This window comes from Hypanus sabinus, chromosome X1 (genome assembly GCF_030144855.1).
Source record: "Hypanus sabinus isolate sHypSab1 chromosome X1, sHypSab1.hap1, whole genome shotgun sequence".
Lineage (NCBI taxonomy): Eukaryota > Metazoa > Chordata > Chondrichthyes > Myliobatiformes > Dasyatidae > Hypanus > Hypanus sabinus.
This window is the reverse complement of record NC_082738.1, coordinates 25,461,868-25,480,973: the sequence shown is the minus strand read 5'-3', so window position 1 is coordinate 25,480,973 and position 19,106 is coordinate 25,461,868. Positions and strand designations below refer to the sequence as shown.

The 19,106-nt window shown below is 44.8% G+C and overlaps 1 protein-coding gene across 1 annotated transcript in view; it reads right to left on the bottom strand.

The window, feature by feature from the left end:
- The window catches only part of LOC132384712 (zinc finger protein GLI1-like), a 219,245-nt gene that overhangs the window by 80,153 nt on the left and 119,986 nt on the right, over positions 1-19,106 (bottom strand). Inside the window, exon 3 of the mRNA XM_059956100.1 lies at positions 9,211-9,340. Coding sequence (XP_059812083.1) covers positions 9,211-9,322 — 112 coding nt within the window. The 5' untranslated portion in view covers positions 9,323-9,340. The remainder of the gene's footprint in view (positions 1-9,210; positions 9,341-19,106) is intronic.

Genomic DNA, 19,106 nt, shown 5'->3' with positions numbered 1-19,106 from the left:
ACACACTCCACCAACTTGAAATTACTTGGTATTACCATATCAGAAGATCTGTACTGGGATCAGCAAGGAAGTGCCATCACAAAGAAGGCAGGACAGCACCTCTTTTCTTAGAAGTTTCAATAGATTTGGCACATCATCTAAAACTTTGACAAACTTCTAAAACATAGATACACAGTGGGGAGTATCCTGACTGGCTGCATCACAGCCTGGTATGGAAATACCAATGCCCAGGAATGGAAAAGCCTACAGAAAGTAGTGGACACAGCCCAGTCCATCACAGGTAAAGCCCTCCCCATCATTGAGCACATTTACAAGTAGCACTGCCAGAAGAAAGCAGCATCCACGATCAAGGACCCCTGTCATCCAGAACGTGCTCTCTTCTCACTACTATCATTGATCAGGAGGTACAGGAGCATTAGATCCCACCCACACAGGAAGGTTCAGGAACAGTTATTACCCTACACCCATCAGTGTGGATAACTTTAATCACCTCAACTCTAAACTGACTCCACAACCAATACATTCACTTTCAAGGGTTCCGTAGTTTTCCTTGTTTCGTGGCTGTCTGTGGGAAGTGAGATCTCAGGAGTGTAGACTGCATAAGTACTTTGATAATAACTGTACTTCGAATCTTTGAATTCATGCCCAGGATTATTTATCCACTTTTCCACCACTGTACCCAAGAGCAGCTCTGGCCAGTCCCACCTTGAGCACAGTGCTCAGTCCTGGTACCTCTCACAGGGTAGATATTCAACCGTAGATGGCAGTTCAGCGAACAGTTTTGAGATTTGCCTATGTAGAAAAGAAGTGATCTCACAGAGGGATGGATAGGCAGGGGCTAGAGTTAGGGTGAGGATATCTCTGTACCTGAGGCCAAAGGGAGGCTATAGAAAATTAACTGGACAAAAATTAACAGCATGAGATCTCTCAAAATAGGAGTGTGAGAATGTATAACACGTTTCTCTGAAATTCCCATTCTACTGTTCTAGAAGTGCTGCTGCAAGAGATTCTTCAGATGCTAGAAATCTTGAGCAACACACACACAAAAAACTCTGATCAAACTCAGCAGGTTAGGCAGCATCTATGGAGGGGAATGAACAGTCAACTTTTTGGGCCGAGATCCTTCATCAGGACTCATGACTCATGGTCGGCCCAAAACGTTGACTGTTCATTTCCCTCCATATATGCTGCCTGGCCTGCTGAGTGTGTGTTGTGTCAGAAGTGCTAACCTGTTTAAAGTGAATGGTTTATCACTTCTGCTGTGAGGTAAGATGGCAAAATTTAGGGAGGTGTTAAGGCAAGTGTCTGACAGATCCAAGCCTGCCTGGTGCCTAGAGTGCACCAGCAGGAACTTCTCCAACGAATTCAACCTTCCAAAGAGCACTTATTCATGCACACTCTTGCTCATCTCCCCCTCAAACACTCTGCTGCAAACCCAAGTGACACCTCACAGCTCCTTCTTACCAATTGCTCCTGGACTCAGCGCAAAGGAGATGTGGCCCTGTCACCCACAGTGTGAGGGCCACATCTCCATTACTCCAGGATTCAGGCCTGTGACTAAGCCCCACTTTGTCACATTCTAGTCTCTGTTATTCGCAGTACGTACAGAAATGTCCAAGCATGAGTAGCAACCTACTTTCCACGCGAGTCAGAATAACTGTAAGCTATGGCTGTGACCTTAATGACCTTAATTCAAAATGCAGCTTACAATTGATGGTGACGCACTGGATGGGAAAAATCAATGGTAAAGGAAATGGAGGTTGGTAACGCCTGATGAAGCAATGAAGCAGTGGAGGCTACCTCAGTAAATATATTTAAGACAAGGTTGGGTTGATTTTTGCATAGTAAGGGAATTAAGGGTTATGGGGAAAAGGCAGGTAGATGGAGCTGAGTCCATGGCCAGATCAGCCATGATCTTGTTGAATGGCGGAGCAGGCTCGATGGGCCAGATGGCCGACTCCTGCACCTATTTCTTATGTTCTTATGTAACTCACATGGTACCTACTAAAAGTTTGCCTCATATACTTGCACATTTTACAAAGCAGGCTCGCTATACCTCAAATAGTCATGCAATGCACATGTAATACTGCAGCTGCCACACTGGACTGCACGCGTGCTGCAAGGAACCATTTTGGGCTTCACACAAGTGAGAATCAGAATCAGCTTGATTATCACTGACCAATGTTATGAAATTCATTGTTTTGTGACTGCAATACAGTGCAATACATAAAATATTACTGAAGTAACGATAAGAAATATATATATAAATAAACAAGTAGCGCAAAAAGTGAGGTAGTGTTCATGGTTCATTCGGACATCTGATGGCAGAGGGGTAGAAGCTGTCCCTAACATGTTGAGTGTGGGTCCTTGGGCTCTTGTACTTCCCCAATGGATATAAGGGCAAGAGGGCATCCTGTACAGCGAGGTCCTTAATAATGGATGCCACCTTCTTGTGCAGTCGCCTATTGAAGGTGAGTCCGCAACAGCAGCGAGAAACTTGAAGCAACAGACCAGAACCTGGCTCATTGTTAGAGACTCCATTACGATAACAGCTACAGTATTAGACCAGGTTTCTGATCAAGCTTTGGGAGAGGTTTCTTGGTACATTTTGGAGAGGCCACAAGAAATTTCTGTTTTCTCTCCTCATGTCAACATTTGTCAGCACATTCTCCAAGAGTTTTGTTCGTCATTTGTTTTGTTTGGATGTGACCATCACCAGTAAAAATGGCATGTAATGCCCATCTTTAATTGCCTCTTGAGAAGGATGTTGTAGAGGGAGTACTAGAATTTATACGCAAGCCTTTGCCAGACGACAGCATTCTCAACACCAGTTCATTCAAGGCCATCACAGCAGCTGCTAAGCACTGTCTTTTTAAGAACTCCAGACATAATGCAACCTGTGTGTGAGGTTCACTGCTTACAGATAAAAACCTGGACTAATTGTTGCCAGTGACTGGGTAATAGGGAGAGGTTGGGCAGGCTTGCACTTTATTCCTTGGAGTGTAGAAGTGACCTTGGAGATATCTATAAAAACATGAGGGGCAAAGGTAGTTTGAAAGCACAGTCTTTTTCCCAAGGCTAGGGAATCAAGAACTAGAGGGCACAGCTTTAAGGTGAGAGGGGAGAGATTTAAAGGAACCTGAGAGGCAACTTCTTCACCCAGATGGTGATTCAGACAGACAGACAAACACACTTTACTGATCCCGAGGGAAATTGGGTTTCGTTACAGCCGCACCAACCAAGAATAGTGTAGAAATATAGCAATTTAAAACCATAAATAATTAAATAATAATAAGTTAATCAAGCCAAGTGGAATTAAGTCCAGGACCAGCCTATTGGCTCAGGGTGTCTGACACTCCAAGGGAGGAGTTGTAAAGTTTGATGGCCACAGGTAGGAATGACTTCATATGACACTCAGTGTTTCAGTGTTATATCTTGGTGGAATGAGTCTCTGGCTGAATGTACTCCTGTGCCTAACCAGTACATTATGGAGTGGATGAGAGTCATTGTCCAATATGGCATGCAACTTGGACAGCATCCATATATGGAACAAGTTGCCAGAGAAAGTGTTTGAGGCAGGTACATAAAGATAAAGATTAGCTTTACTTTGCCAAATGTACATCAAAACATACAGTGAAATACATCAGTTGGATCATAGTTTGTGGTGTTCTGGGGTTAGTCCCCAAGTGTCACCATGTTTCCTGCACCAGCATAGCATGCTCACAACTCACTAACCTAATCTGTATACCTTTGGAATGTGGAAGGAAACTGGATCCCCACGTGGTCACGGGGAGAACGTACAAACTCATTGCAGACAGTGGCAGGAATTGAACCCCAATTGATGGTCACTGGTGGTGTAAAGTGATTGCGCTAACCGCCACGCATTAATGACATTCAAAAGGTACGTGGATATAGGGATGCAGATAGGAAAGGTTTAGAGGGATTTGGACCAAACACAGGCAAGTGGGACTAGCTTAGATAGACATCTTGGTTGGCATGGACTAGTGGGGCTGAAGGGCCTGTTTCTGTGCTGTATGTCTCTACGTGTCAGCACAGATCATTACCCAGTGATCGAGGACCAAGAGGCCCTTGACACTGAGCAAAAGTGTATTTCTATACCCAAGTCTTTTTACTTTCTTTGCCAAACAAGTATTTGCTAACTGACCTCACCCTGTGTTCACTTGACACTCCAGCCTTGAAGAGACACGACTTTCTTTTCATGGCAGAATAATCAGAACATGTCAAGGTATAAACACTCCATGTGTAGCAGTGTGCCTTTCAACAACCCACCAGCAAGAGATTGTAAAGGATTGCAATGGTGGCTTCAAAGCAGGTGCCAAAAGGTGTGTGAGCAACAGCACATGGAAAGAATTTAAATCAATAAGAGTGAACTCAAAACTGATCTTGGATAACAGTTCATCACTGGAGCCATAATGAATAGTTGAAATAGTTTACCAGGTCGAACAGAGGCCTCAGACGTCTTAAATGCAGCTGGACACAAGACAGGAGTATGGAATTTGGAAACGTGTCCTTGCACAGTTTGTGCCATTAAGTGCACTCATTAACCTGTGAATTCATCAGCATCCCTGAGATCAACCTACTAACCCCCTGGCAGTGAGTGGTCCTGTGAAGCATCAAGATCAGTTCTTGGTGGCAGCATGCAAGATACTCCGCGGATGCCAGAATCTGGAGCAAGACGCAATCTGCTGGAGGGACTCGACAGGCCAGGTAGCATCAGTCGGGGTTGAGGGATGGGGAAGGCGCTGTCAACCTTTTGGATCAGATGGGTCACTGAGTTCCTCCAGCATCACGTTCGCGGCTGCTCGCAAGTAGAGATTTGGGAAGCACTCCTCACAAAGAATTGAAGGGAAGGTCATGCCTCCCTCTGCAATGGCTGCTTACTGACTTTCACCCCCCACCTGATTAAGCAGTGGGGCCATTGTGGGCCTCTGCTGGGGTAGGTTGGTGTAGAAGGCGAGCAACCAGCAGAAGCAAGATGAACACATGAATGCAGCCCTAGTTTATATATACCAGCCTAACATTATATTATACATGATTTTGACAGTATATATCCTTTTCTTTGTTTGTACATTTATTGTATTATGTAACTGATATAACTTCTCCTCTGATTTGTATATATTCATCTAATTTTTTTAAAAAATCAATAAAAAAAGATTGAAAATGAAAAAATGAACGCAGCCCTGACCGCAAGAGTGCAGCACTGGCGCAGGGCAACGTGCAGAGGAACGCACCTTCCTGAGCTGGCTGAGACTAAAACATATAAATCCCTGGGAGCACGTGCCCATCCATCACTCCAGCTTGCAAAATACCACGAGGAAATACACAAAACAACACACACGAAAACGTCGGAAGAACTCAGCGGGTCAGGAGGGAATGGACGGCTGACATTTCAGCCAGACAACCTTCATCTAGGATCACAAAGTAACCGGGCAGAATGAAGCCCTGCCAGCAAATATGAGGCAACAAATGATTGCCGCTATTGCAAACACAGACCATTTTGTGAAATATGCATCACAAGAAATTCTGCAGATGCTGGAAATCTTGAGCAACACGCACAAAATGCTCGAGGAACTCAACAGGTCAGGCAGCACCGATGGAGGGTCCCCTCTACAGATGTTCCCTGCTGAGTTCTTCCTGCATTTTGTGTGTGTTGCCCATTTTACAAAATGCTTGATTTTTTTCTTTAAAAAGTGGTGCAAACAACAGAAACATTTGCAGCAACAATCAAAGTGCACACTTTGAGCACTTTCAAACCATAATCTCTCATTCAAAGTGCATGAGGACCAGGCCTGAGTAATGCACTCACAATACTGTAGTGATCGAACATGACTGTACAATGGTAAAATAACCATAAGACCATAAAACATAGGAGCAGAACTAGGCCATTTGGCCCATCAATTCTGCTCACTATTCCATCATGATTTATTACCCCTCCTCAACTCCATTTTCCTGCCTTTACCTGTAACCTTTGATGCCCTGATTAATCAAGAACGTATCAATCTCCACTTTAAATATACCCAATGACTTCACCTCCATAGCCATCTGTGGTAATGAATTCCACAGATTCTCCAACCTCTGCCTAAAGGAATTCCTCCTCGTCTTAATTCTGAAGTGTTCCCTCTAGCCCTAGCCTCCACCATGATAGGAAATATCCTCTCCACATCCACTTTATCTTGGCCTTTCAATATTGGAAAGGTTTCAATGAGGTTCCCTATCATTCTTCTAAATTTCAGTGAGTACAGGCCCAGAGCCATCAAACACTCCTCATACGTTAACCCTTTCATTCCTGGGATCATTCTTGGGAACTTCCTCCTTTTGATATATAACGTGAAAAGAAGTGGTCCCAACACTAGCCCCTGCAGTACACCACTAGACACTTGCAGCCAACCAGAAAAGGCCCTCTTTATTCCCACACTTTATCTACTGCCAGTCAGCCAAATTTCTATCCATGCTAGTATCTTTCCTGTAATACCATGGACTCTTATCTTATTAAGCAGTCTCTTGTGCGGCACCTTGTCAAACACCTTTTGAAAATCCAAGTAAATCCAGTGATTCTACTTTGTCTATCCTGCTTGTTATTTCCTCAAAGATTTCCAACAGATTTGTCAGGAATGTATCTATCCTGCACCTTCCGAATTGCTCTCAGAAACTCCAACCATTGCTGTTCTGATGTCATCCCTGATATGCCCCTTACAACCATCTTTGGCTAGCTCCTCTCTCATACCTCTGTAATTCTATTTACTCCACTGTAATGCTGATACATCTGACTTTAAGTTCTTCCTCTCAAGCTACAGGGTGAATTCTACCATATTATGATCACTGTCTCCTAGGTGTTCCTTTACCTTAAACTCCTTAATTAAATCTGATTCAATACACAACATTCAATCCAGAATTGCCTTTTCCCCAGTAGGCTCAAATACAAACTGCACTAAAAGGCCATCTCATAGAGATTCTACAAATTCCTTCTCTTGGGATTCAGCACCAACTTGATTTTCCCAATCTACCTGCATATTGAAATTCCCCATGCCTAGCATAACATTGCCCTTTTTACATGTCTTTTTTTAATCTCCCATTGTAATATGTACCCACATCGAAGCTACTCCTCAAAGGCCTGTAGATAACTCATATCAGGGTCCTTTTACCCCTGCATTTTCTTAACTCTACCCCCAAGGATCCTACACCTTCTGATCCTATGTGACCTCTTTCTAAGGAGTTGATTTTTTTAACCAACAGAGTTACCCCATCTCCTCTGCCCTTTCGATACAAGGTGTATCCTTGGATGTTAAGCTCCCAACTATTATCTTCTTTCAGCCATGCTTCAGTGACATCCACAATATCATACCTGCCAATCTCTAACTATGCTACAAGATCGTCTACTTTACTCCATATACTCTGTGCATTCAAATGTAACACCTTCAGTCTTGTACCCTTTTTGATTTTGCCCCCATGTTGCTCTTCAACTCGCCCCACTGACAGCAATTTTGCCCCATCATCTGCCTGGCCTTCCTCACAGTTTCACTACAAACTGCATTTACTTGTATACCAACTGACCCATCCACAGGCCTATCACTCCAGTTCACATCCTGGTGCCTAATTAGTTCAAAACCTCCCCAATAACTCTAGAAAACTTTTCCACAAGGATATTGGTCCCCCTCTAGTTCAGATGTAATGTGTTCTTTTTGTACAGGTCATCCCTTCCCCAGAAGAGATTCCAATGATCCAGAAATCTGAAACCCTGCCCCCTGCAGCAATTGTTCAGCCACACATTCATTTGCCAAATCATCCTATTCTTACTCTCACTGGTGTGTGGCACAGGCAGCAATCCAGAGATTACTACCCTGGAGTTCTACCTAACTCCCTATATTCTCACTTCAGGACTCATCCCTTTTTCTACCTATGTCATTGGTACTGATATGTACCTTGACTTCCAGCTGTTCACCTTTAGAATGCCATGGACCTGATCCAAGACATCCCTGACCCTGGTACATGGGAGGCAACATACCATCTGGGTGTCTCTTTCACATTCACAGAATCTGTCATCTGCTCCTTTAACTATGAAATCCCCTATCACTACTGCACTCCTCTTCTCCCCTCTTCTCTTCTGAACCACAAAGCCAGACGCAGTGCCAGAAACCGTGGCTTCCCCTGGAAAGTCGTCCCTCCCAAATGTATCCAAAGGGAAATGGCTCTGCACTGGCTGCCTATTTCTCTTCCCTCTCCTGAAAGTATCCACCCACCTGCCTCCTGCAGCTTAGCAGTGGCAACCTTCCTGTAACTCCTACTTATCACCTCCTCATTCTCCCATTTGGCCAAAGGTCATCGAGCTGCAGCTCGAGTTCCTTAACGTGGTCTCTAAGGAGCTGCAGCTCGATGCACTTTGTGCAGGAAGACTGGAGGAGTCCCAGAGTTTCCACACCTCACATAAGGAACATACCGCTAATTCTGGATCTATTTTTAATGCACTAGCTATGTACTATTAAACTAAGAAAGAGGGAAAAAACTTACTAGAAACTTACTTACAGCCTCCCACTCTAACTCTGGCTCACTCCAACAATGGCTGCTCCGCTTATACCTTGCTTCTTTTTATCTCCCTTACTAAGTTACCAAACAACATATCTCACTTGGAAGGCAAGTCCCAACAGGCCCCATTCATTTTTTAAACTGGTGCATGAACTCCACACGAAACTGTCCCCAACTCACTCCACGATCTCCCACTCAGCAGACTTCCAGGATAGAGGATTTGATGGCCTCTTTACATCCTCTCTGAGGAGTTCTACACAATAAGCCTCAGCATTTCAGCTTGGTTCTCCATTATTCCCGGAGAACTTCTGCAGGTCCAAGGTAATCCCAGTAAAAAGAGCGATCCATGCCAAGTACGACCACTGGCTGCTGACTTTCTGACAATGAGGAACTCTGCCTTGGATGGTCCCAAGCCTGACTGCGAAAAGAGGAGGGTTGGGCATGGGACTAGCAATCCTATCCCATGAAAACCCAGAGCTACAGAAACACCAACAGACGTTCTAAAGACCTCAACCCTGGGAGAAAATGGGCTACACCAGGAGAAACCTTGGAAGTGTTGCCCAGGACAAAGGACTCTGGTGAGCTGCTTTTAGCAGCCTATAGATCAGCAGGGGTAATGGGCGAGGACCTACAACGAGGGAGCTCACTTCCAGAGCTGGGGTTCCTTACCGCGACCAACAGTGCTCAACTGCGGTGATCTCCTGCCACACGGCCTCCAGCCACTGTGCTCATCTCGCACCTTCCCCTCCGGGATGGTCACAGCCTGAGGGAGAGCTTCCATCGTCCTTCAAGCACAGACCTGCAACACAGACAATGGGGAGAGTTAATGAGGAAAGGAAAGAGTGGGAGAGCAGGGAAAAGGGAGGGAACTGCGGGAAGGAAGGTGAGAGTGTGAGGAGGGGAGATGGAGGGAACAGGCAAAATTGGGAAGAGAGGGTAGGGGGAGAAAACGTGTAGAGGAGAGGGTGATGTGAGGGAGGGAGGGAAAGTGGAAAAAGGAAAAGAGAGAATAAGGAAGAGAAGAGTAGAGGGTGGAGGAGAGAGGAAAGGGAAAAAGGGAGTGAGAGTAGGAAGGGAGGAATAGAGGGAATAGAGAAGAGAGAGAAAAAGAGTGGAGGAGATAGGGAAAGTGATAAAAGAGAGGGTGAAGGAAGGGAGGAATAGAAGTAGGGAGGAGAGAGGGAGAGGGAAGAAAGGAGGGAGGGAGAGTGGAAAGCAAGGAATGGGGAAAATGGGGGAGGGAGAGTGGTGGAGAGGAAGAGGAGTGATGGAGGAGACAGTGAGGCAAGGAAGCGGGGAGTGAGAGTGGAAGAGGGGTGAAAGAAGGGAGATGGAAATGGGGAAGCAGGAATGACGGAACAGGAAAGAATAGGGGAGGGAGGGTGGTAGAGAAGAGGGTGAGAGAAGGAAGGAGGGAGAGTGGTCTGTGAGAGTGGAGGGAAGTATGATGGGAGAGAGGAGGGAAGAGAGAACTAATCAATGAATAATATTAGGTCTCAGGATGCTTCAAAGATTCGTCATGTCACCAAAAACTTTAACAAATCTCTATAGATGCACAGTGGAGAGTATCCTGACTGGTTGCATCATGGCCTGGTGTGGAAACATCAATGTCCAAGAATGGAAAAGTCCACAGAAAGTGATGGATAATGCCCAGCCCACCATTGAGCACAATTACAAGGCACGCTGACACAAGAAAGCAGCGTCTATCATCAAGGGCCCCCACCATTCACACCATGCTCTCTTTTCACCACTACCATCAGGCAGGAGGTACAGGAGCCTTAGGTCCCACACCAGCAAGTTCAGGCTCTGAACTGATTCTGCGACCTACACACTCACTTTCAAGGACTCTTTACAACTCATGTTCTCAGTATTACTTTTATTTGCAGTTTGTCTTCTTTTGCACATTGGTTGTTTGTCAGTCTTTGTATAGTTTTCCATAAAATTCTTTTGTATTTCTTTTTCCCTGTGAATGCCTGCAAAAAACAAATCTCAAAGTAGCATATGATAACATATATGTACTTTGATAATAAATTTACGCTGAACTTTGAAATTCTGTTGAATGGGATAGCCTTTTCCATGTTTTGTATCTCATGGAAGTGCTATTCCAAATAAGAAGTTGCAGTATCCAGATTGAATGGTACACTCAGTGCCTGATGTTATCTGAGAGTCTTACAGAAGACCTGATTTCACACCACACTGAGTGATTGTGAGTATTAACAGGGTGCTACTAGGTTCGAATGGTCTCTCGTTGAGCCTTCCAGTATATGAAAAAACAAAGTTACGTAGAATTTCCTCGTCAACTGTCAAAAATCGCCTCTCCCTGACACTGTTTCTCCAACTATCAAATGTTCCGGAGTTGAACTAGGACTCAGTCAGACTCCTTCGTGATCTCACTCATTCCCCCCTTATCAACAATCTGTCTCCAGTGAAAAGGTTCATTGTTTGAAGTGGATAAGATAGAAACACATTTATTTACAACCTGTCACCGATAATGATGCTGAGATATATCTGAGAATGTGCTGGGACACATCATCAGTGAAGAAACATGGGGTCGCTGGGTGCTTTGGGCCTTTCAACGTCAGATACTCTTGACCAGGCAACCCAGCCAGGGTTGATTAGGCCCAGGCTTGTGTCCCAGCAGTACTGGTCCATGGGTCACACCTCTTGATCCATAGCCATCTGGAGGCTCACTCAGCAGCCTCTGTGACCGTCCTCATGGCTCTTTTCTTTGCAGCTCTGCGATGCCAAGGAGAGAGTAGGTTCTGCACAGTGAGTAGCCAGAAAAACACCTACACCCCACCTCTACAGGCTCACATCGTGTCCTCCACCCCGTCTCTGGCAATGCTCTACCAGTTCCTGGTATTTGCCTTTCTTATGTTCAAATGCTTCCTTGATCCGGTCTTCCCAAGGAACTGTCAGTTCTACCATGATTTTGAGGCTTCTGACAGAATGACCATGTCAGGCCTCAGGAATGACAATGCAATGAAGTCCAGGAATTTTAATTGTTTGTCCAGATCGATTTTCAGTTGTCAGTCAGGCACTGTGGTGAGTAAGCTTGCTGATGAACTGGGCGGAGGCTGTGGTTGGTCTCTAGCTTTAACAAAACCTATGGGCTTTCTGGGTTTGTGAAGGTGCCGACTGTTGTTAATGACTGAGGAGATGCTTTCTGCCACTGCCTTCAGCACCTGGTCATGGTTGCAGCAGAAGCAGCCTTCTCCAAGGGCTTTTGGGCAGCTGCTGAGGAACGCTCCAGGGTCCCTCTGCAAGGGCAGAGAGGACACGATGGTGCCTTACTTTTGCCCCAAGCAAAAAGATTCGCCGGACTAGGCAGGACATCATACACAGCCTGGATCATGAATTTGATGCACTGGGGTTCTGCCTGTCAGATGTCGGACCAGGAGAGCTTCCGCTTCAGCACACCCTCCCATCTTGTCCAAGCACCCTGCTGCCCCATTCCTACCATCCTGGTGATCCGCACTTCCTTGACAGTTGCCCAAACTTCTTCAAGGACCTTAATGCCTGCCGATGAGACCATGGGGGTCGCTGGAATCTCTGTACAGCAGCAATTTTTTTGTACGGAAAATGAAGAATTCATTGTTCAGACTACGGAAAGGAAGCTGCAGTTTATTGCTCGGGCTACGTGTGAGGCCCAGCCATCCTTGAAGGCAGTCACTGATCTTTCTTTCAAGCACCTCAACTGCTGAGATGAGTGCCTCATACACCAGCACGGGCCAAAGGATTCAGGGGATGATGCCATGATGGTAGATCCAGGCCTTGAACTTGCCAGGTAGGCCTGATCGTCCACACTGGTGAGCCAGACTTCTAACTGCTTGATAGTTTCCGGATGGCAGCCGCAGTGAAAGACTTTCCCCAGGCTCTTGACTGGTTTCTCAGAGATGTATGGGATAGCAATATCATCTAAGGAGAAACGGAACTTGTCCATGAGTCTGCCTTTCTTTAGCACCAGAAACCTGATTCCTCAGGCTTAACGCTCATGCTTGCCCATGTGCTGAGCCTTTTTATCTCAAGTAACTTTTTCAAGCTGCTGTTTAAAATGATGGTGAAGGCATCAGGGTGTGCTGTTTCATGCCTGTTGATCACATCACTCAGATTATCTACAACCTGACTGACAATGGCAGGAAGGGGTTAACCAGGATTCCTTGAAATAAAGGGCGCGCACGTTCCTAATGTTCCTCTGATTCAGCACCATAGCTCTAAGGTAATCAATAAAACGACAAACGTTTGCCAGCAAGATGGTCAGTTTTGGGAGTCAAATTTTTTTTTTAAACACACCAGCATGATAACCTTGTTTCCACCAATGTCTTAAGAGGACAGTTCGCCGGCCACAATCCAATCTATTTCTGTCAGCTTTGAGCAGCGAAAGATTGTTTAATTGCATTGAAATGTCATTACTAACTGTACACACCTGAGATGCAGTTGTAGTCTTACAGAGACATAAAATTATGAAAGGGATAGACTGTATATGATAGAGGCAAGAAAGTTGTTTCCACTGCTAGTGGAATTCTCTGCCTAATGAAGCAGTGGAGGCTACCTCAGTAAATATATTTAAGACAAAGTTGGATAGATTTTTTCATAGTAGGGAAATTAAGGGTTATGGGGAAAAGACAGGTAGGAGGAGATGATTCCTAAATGGACATTGAACCCACGAATATTACCTCATTACTTTTTTATTTCTTATTTTTTCATTACTTATTTTAATTTAACTATTTAAGTTTAAATATATATTTAAATATTTTAATTTGAATATATATATTTACTGTAATTCAGTTTATTTCTATATGTATCATGTATTGCATTGCACTGCAGCCGCAAAGTTAACAAATTTCATGACGTTTGCTGGTGATACTAAACCTGATTCTGATTCTGATTAGTAGTCTGTCCACAAACTCCTGTACTGTAATGACGAAGCCAAACTCAGGTTGGGGGAGCAACACCTCATATTCCACCTGGGTAACCTCCGACCAGATGGCATGAACATTGATTCACCTAACTTCTGGTAATTTCTCTCCCTCCCCTCTTTCCCTTTTTTTTCCCCATTCCCTATTCTGGTTACCCTCTCTCCCCTTCACTTCTCTGACCCTTCTCATCTCCTCCCTCTGGTTCACCTCTATCTTCCCTTTATTCTTGGGTCCACTGTCCTCTCCTATCAAATTCCAACTTTTTTCAGCCTTTTCCCTCTTCCACCTATCACCTCCCAGCTTTTCACATCATTCCCCCCCTTCACCTGGTCTCAGGCTGTTACTCCTCCCCTTCCCCTCCTTCCGATTCTGGCTTCTGACCCCATCCTTTCCAGTCCTGACAAAGAGTCTTGACGTGAAAAGTCGGTTCTTCATTCCCCTTCATTGATACTCCCTGACCTGCTGAGCTCCTCCAGCACTTTGTGTGTGTCGCTCAAGATTTCCAGCATCTGCAGAATCTCTTGTGTCCATGATCAACTACAAGTGCTCTGGAGATTTTCCAACATGAATGATGCACTGGAGACACAAGAGACTGCAGATGCTGGAATTTGGAGAAATGCGTAACCTGTGGGAGGAACTCAGTGGGTCGAGCAGCATCTGTGGGTGGAGAGGAACTGCCTTCATTTCAGGTCGAGACCTTGCCTCAGAACTGTTCCACTAATCCCTGAGGGACACAGCACTCTATCAAACTCAAACTCAAACTAATTCAAATTCTGCTCAGTCTATGTAACTGGGATTTGATAGTCATCATTTGGGACTATAAATTGCTGTGTGGGCTTCCTGTTACTTAAAAATATATATAGATTAGGAAAGTACTTTTAGTCCCAATAGGTTACTGTGTCCTGGAACAGAGGAGGAAGCATTTTACGAAATGGAGCTACATGTACATTGAATAGGGAGGTTTCTATGGCATAGGATTGTGGACGAATTGGGAGTTCCTTCAAAGATCTAACACAAGAGCAAAAAGGCTGAATGGCTTCCTTCACTTCATCCTTCCATTTGTTTGTCAATAAATCCAACACAAGCACACACACTAATGCCCAGACAAAAATACACACATGCCAACACGCAGCACAATTACACACCGACAGCCTCAACACTAATGCACACGTGCACACACACACACTGAGGGGTGACCTTACAGAAGTGTCTAAACTCCTGAAGGTTATAGATAAGGTAAACACTTAAGAGTCTTTTACCAGGGCAGCGGAACTAAAAACAAGAGGGCATATGGTGAAGGTGAGAGGAGAAGCTTTTCAAAGGGAACTCAGAGGCAACTTTTAACCCGAAGGTTGGTCAGTATATGGAACAAGCTCTCAGAGGAAATAGTTCAGGTAGGTACAATAACGACATTCAATAGACATCTGGATCAATACAGAGTAGGAAAGGTTAAGGATTTGGGTCAAATATGGGCAAATGGAATGAGCTAAGGTTGGCATGGACAAGTTGGGCCAAAGGGCCTGTTCCCTTACTGTATTAGTCAATGACATACACCAAAACTTTCAACACAGCACACACACACACACACACACACACACACACACACACACACACACACACACACACACACACACACACACACACACACACACACACACACACACACACTCACTAGCATACATGCCAACCCCCTGAAACCAACTCTCATGCACAAACACTCACAAAACACACACACCAACCTCTATGCAGTTACACATAAATGAACACTCTCAGTCTGTAGTGTAAGGGAACGTCTTAAAGACAGAAAATGGCCATGAGGTTTGATGGGGGGGGGTGAGGGGGTGGAATAAAGGTATTAGTTAAGTAAGACCATAAGGTATAGGAGCAGAATTAGGCCATTTGGCCCATTGAGGCTGCTCCGCAAGTAAATACACGCAGTTATTGTCCTACCAGAGTACCCAGCTGTCTTTTAGTCATCACCCCTCCATGCTCTGGAGTTCCTGACACTTCTGATTGCTTTGCTGGATAAAATGATGCCAACACTAGTACTGTGTGACCGACTAAAACTGAGCCACACGAAAGCTGAAACGGGAAATTTTAGAAGTCTTTATTCACACAGTGAACTTCCAGGATAGAAAGAGTCCAAGAGAATCTCACTCTCCTGGCATGTTTTATATGTTTTATAGTTCAGAATCAGAATCAGGTTTATTATCACTGGCATGCGTTGTGAAATTTGTTAACTTAGCAGCAGCAGTTCATTGCAATACATTATATAGAAGAAAAAAAAGTAACACAAAGATAGCAATATAAAATTAACTACAGTTTCAATTGCTATAATCACCTACTTTAACATTTGGAAGATAGCCAAGTAAATTTACAGAATTACATATTTACAATGGTAGCACATCCCAATTAGCAGAACCACTTTGAATAATCAACACTGATGCCTGTTCCAAAAGCCTGTACACACTCAAAATACACACCTTTGTACCTTTTGTTACATTGTTGAAGGCCATCTCCATGAATATACAAAAAAAGAAAATCTGCAGATGTTGTTATGATCATAAATGTTCCATGAATATACAACTAACCCAGAAGGTTAAGCAACAAAACAGATCTGACCTGAACCGTGGTTTAAATGGCAGGGATACACCTTTAATAATGTCCTGATACCGGGACCATTCGTCAATTGTCATTCCTGAAGTGTTTTAAATGAAACAGATAATTTAGAACATTGGTTTAACTCGCCACAAAGTATTAGTTGGAAGCTAAACTGTGTATAGGTTTTATTTCCTGAAGACTGGCTCTTGTTTTAGTTAATCTGTAATTATGCTTTCCATAATTTTATAACTCCAGAATGATCCCTATCAGGGAGATTTTCCAGAGTGTCAGCATGGGAACACAGTCCTGACTGGAGGCACTTCAGTTCACAAAGTACACTGCACGTTTGTACGTCAAACCAAGACGTACAAACAAGCTGGATGAACTCAGCAGGTCGGGCAGCATCCGTTGCAAGGAGCAGTCAACGTTTCGGGCCAAGACCCTTCGTCAGGACTTCACAGGTTAGTTGCTCTGGCTGGTTTCGCCCTATCCTCTATCACCGTGCATTGCACAGCCAAGCTGCTTTTCAAGTTCAGAGGAAGGGAAGGCTGCAAGTGATTTTCAAATGGTTGCTCTGCTGACGGGATCTTTCTTATAGTTTATGTTGGCTTCCACTGTGCCTGTGGTTGTTCAGCAACTCCTCACCGATAGCGTTATCTGTGTCTGTGAGGGTTCACCACACGCATGTGCACCTACGGCCCAAGTCAGTCCTCCAAGGGAAGGTCACCATAATGGTCAAGCCCTTTCCCTTGAACTATGGCTTCTCCACTACTACAGCTGACAGAGCTCTTAACTAAGTCGCACCTCTGCTCTCAGCCCCTCTCCTCCTCAGCAGAGCAAGGATAGAGTTCCCCTGGTCCTCATCTTTCCCACCAGCTTTTGAATTAGAGGTGGTCGTTGACTTCAGAAAGCAGACACTCCTATCCGTATCAGTGGCACCGAGGTGGAGGTGGCTGAGAGCTTCACGTTCCTAGGAGTGGACATCACCATTCGGTCCTGGTCCAACCAGGTTGATGCCACGATAGAGAAAAGTGTACCAGCAGCTCAACTTCCCCAGGAGGCTAAGGAAGTTCCGCCTGCACACACTGACCCTCACCAATTTTTATAGATAGATAGAAGGCATCCTATCTGGATGCAGTACTCCTTGGCATAGCAGCTGCTCTGACAAAGACTGTAAGAAACTGCAGCCAGTTGTGGAACAGCTCAGCACATCATGAAAACCAGCCTCCCCTCCATGGATTCTGCCTACACTTCTCACTGCCTCAGTGAAGCAGCCAACATAATCGAAGACCCCACCCACCCTAGACATTCTCTCTTCTCCCCTTCCCATCGGGCCGAAGATACAAAAACCTGAAAGTATGTACTGTACCACCAGGCTCAAGGACAGCTTCTATCCCACTGTTATTAGACTATTGAATGGTTCCTAAAATGACAATATGGACTCAGCCTCACAATCTACCTCTTTGCTGCCCTTGCACCTTATCATCTGTTTGCGCTGCACTTCCCCTGTAACTGTAACACTTCATTCTGCACCGTTATTGCTTTCCCTCAACACACTTGTGGTTCGAAATGATCTGCCTATATAGCTGGCATGCAAAGCAAAGTTTCTCGCTGTGCCTCGATACATGAGGTGGTAATAAACCAGTTAACAACTACCATCCTTCACAACTTCTGCGAGCTCTACCGCCTACATTATGCACCCTTTGTCCTGCAGCGTTTAAAAATGACCGTTCCCCGCAAAACTCCACCACCTTCTCAAGGGTAACTAGGGATGGGCGATAAATGCTGGCCTTGCCACTGATGCTCAGATCCTCTTTGTCATTTCCTCTTTGCTCCCTCTGATTGGGCAGAAAATACAAAGTCTGAAACTACGTATCACCAGGGTCAAGGACAACTTCTATCCTTGAATGGACCCCTTATACAAAAAGGCGGACTCTTGACCTCACAGTCTACCTCGTTGTGACCTTGCACCCTATTGTCTACCTGCACTGCACTCTCTCTGTAACTGTAACACTTTATTCTGCACTCTGCCGCTGCTTGTCCCTTGTTCTACCTCAATGTACTGATGTGATGTGATGAAATGATCTGATCTGAATGAACAGTATGCAAGACAGCTTTTCACTGTATCTCAGTACATGAGACAATAATAAACCAATTATCAATTTAAAAAAATTAAATTGAAAAGCACGCTCTCTGCTCACAATCACATTGCTGATTATGGAACCTTGCTGTGGGCCAATTTCCTGCTGTGTTTTCTCTATTACATTGAGGATGACACTTCAAATCTGCCTCATCAGCTACTAAATAACTTGAAGTGATAAACAGCACAATTGTAAATGAAAATCTGTCTCGCTTTCTCCTTCTTTTTTCCAGAAAGAGCAATTACAATGAAGGGTTGCAATTGTCCCACCAAGGGCATTCCGGACCCTTGCACCTGATCAAGATGGAGGTGGGTGTACTGCCTACATGTACGGGAGGGATTGTATGTGCGGTTTGTGCCTTCTGCCAGTAGGAACAGTAGTTCAGCATTTGATAGAGGGCAGCAACTCTTCAATCCAAGTAACACACACAAAATGCTGGAGGAGCTCAACAGACCAGGCAGTATCTATGGAAAAGAGTATAGTTGATGTTTTGGGCCGAGGACCTTCAGCAGGACAGAAGAAAAATGATGAGGAGTAGAGTTAGAAAGTGGGGGGAGGGGAAGAAGAAAAACAAAGTGATAGGTGAAACCCGGAGGAGGAGAGTGGTGAAGCAAAGAGCTGGGAAGTTCATTGGTGAAAGAGATACAGAGCTGGAGAAAGGGGAATCTGATAGGAGAGGACAGAAGGCCGTAGAATAGACAATAGACAGTAGGCGCAGGAGTAGACCATTTGGCCCTCCTAGCCAGCACCGCCATTCACTGTGATCATGGCTGATCATACACAATCAGTACCCCATTCCTGCCCTCTCCCCATATCCCTTGACCCCGCTATCTATAAGAGCTCTATCTAACTCTCTCTTGAATGCATCCAGAGACTTGGCCTCCACTGCCTTCTGGGGCAGAGC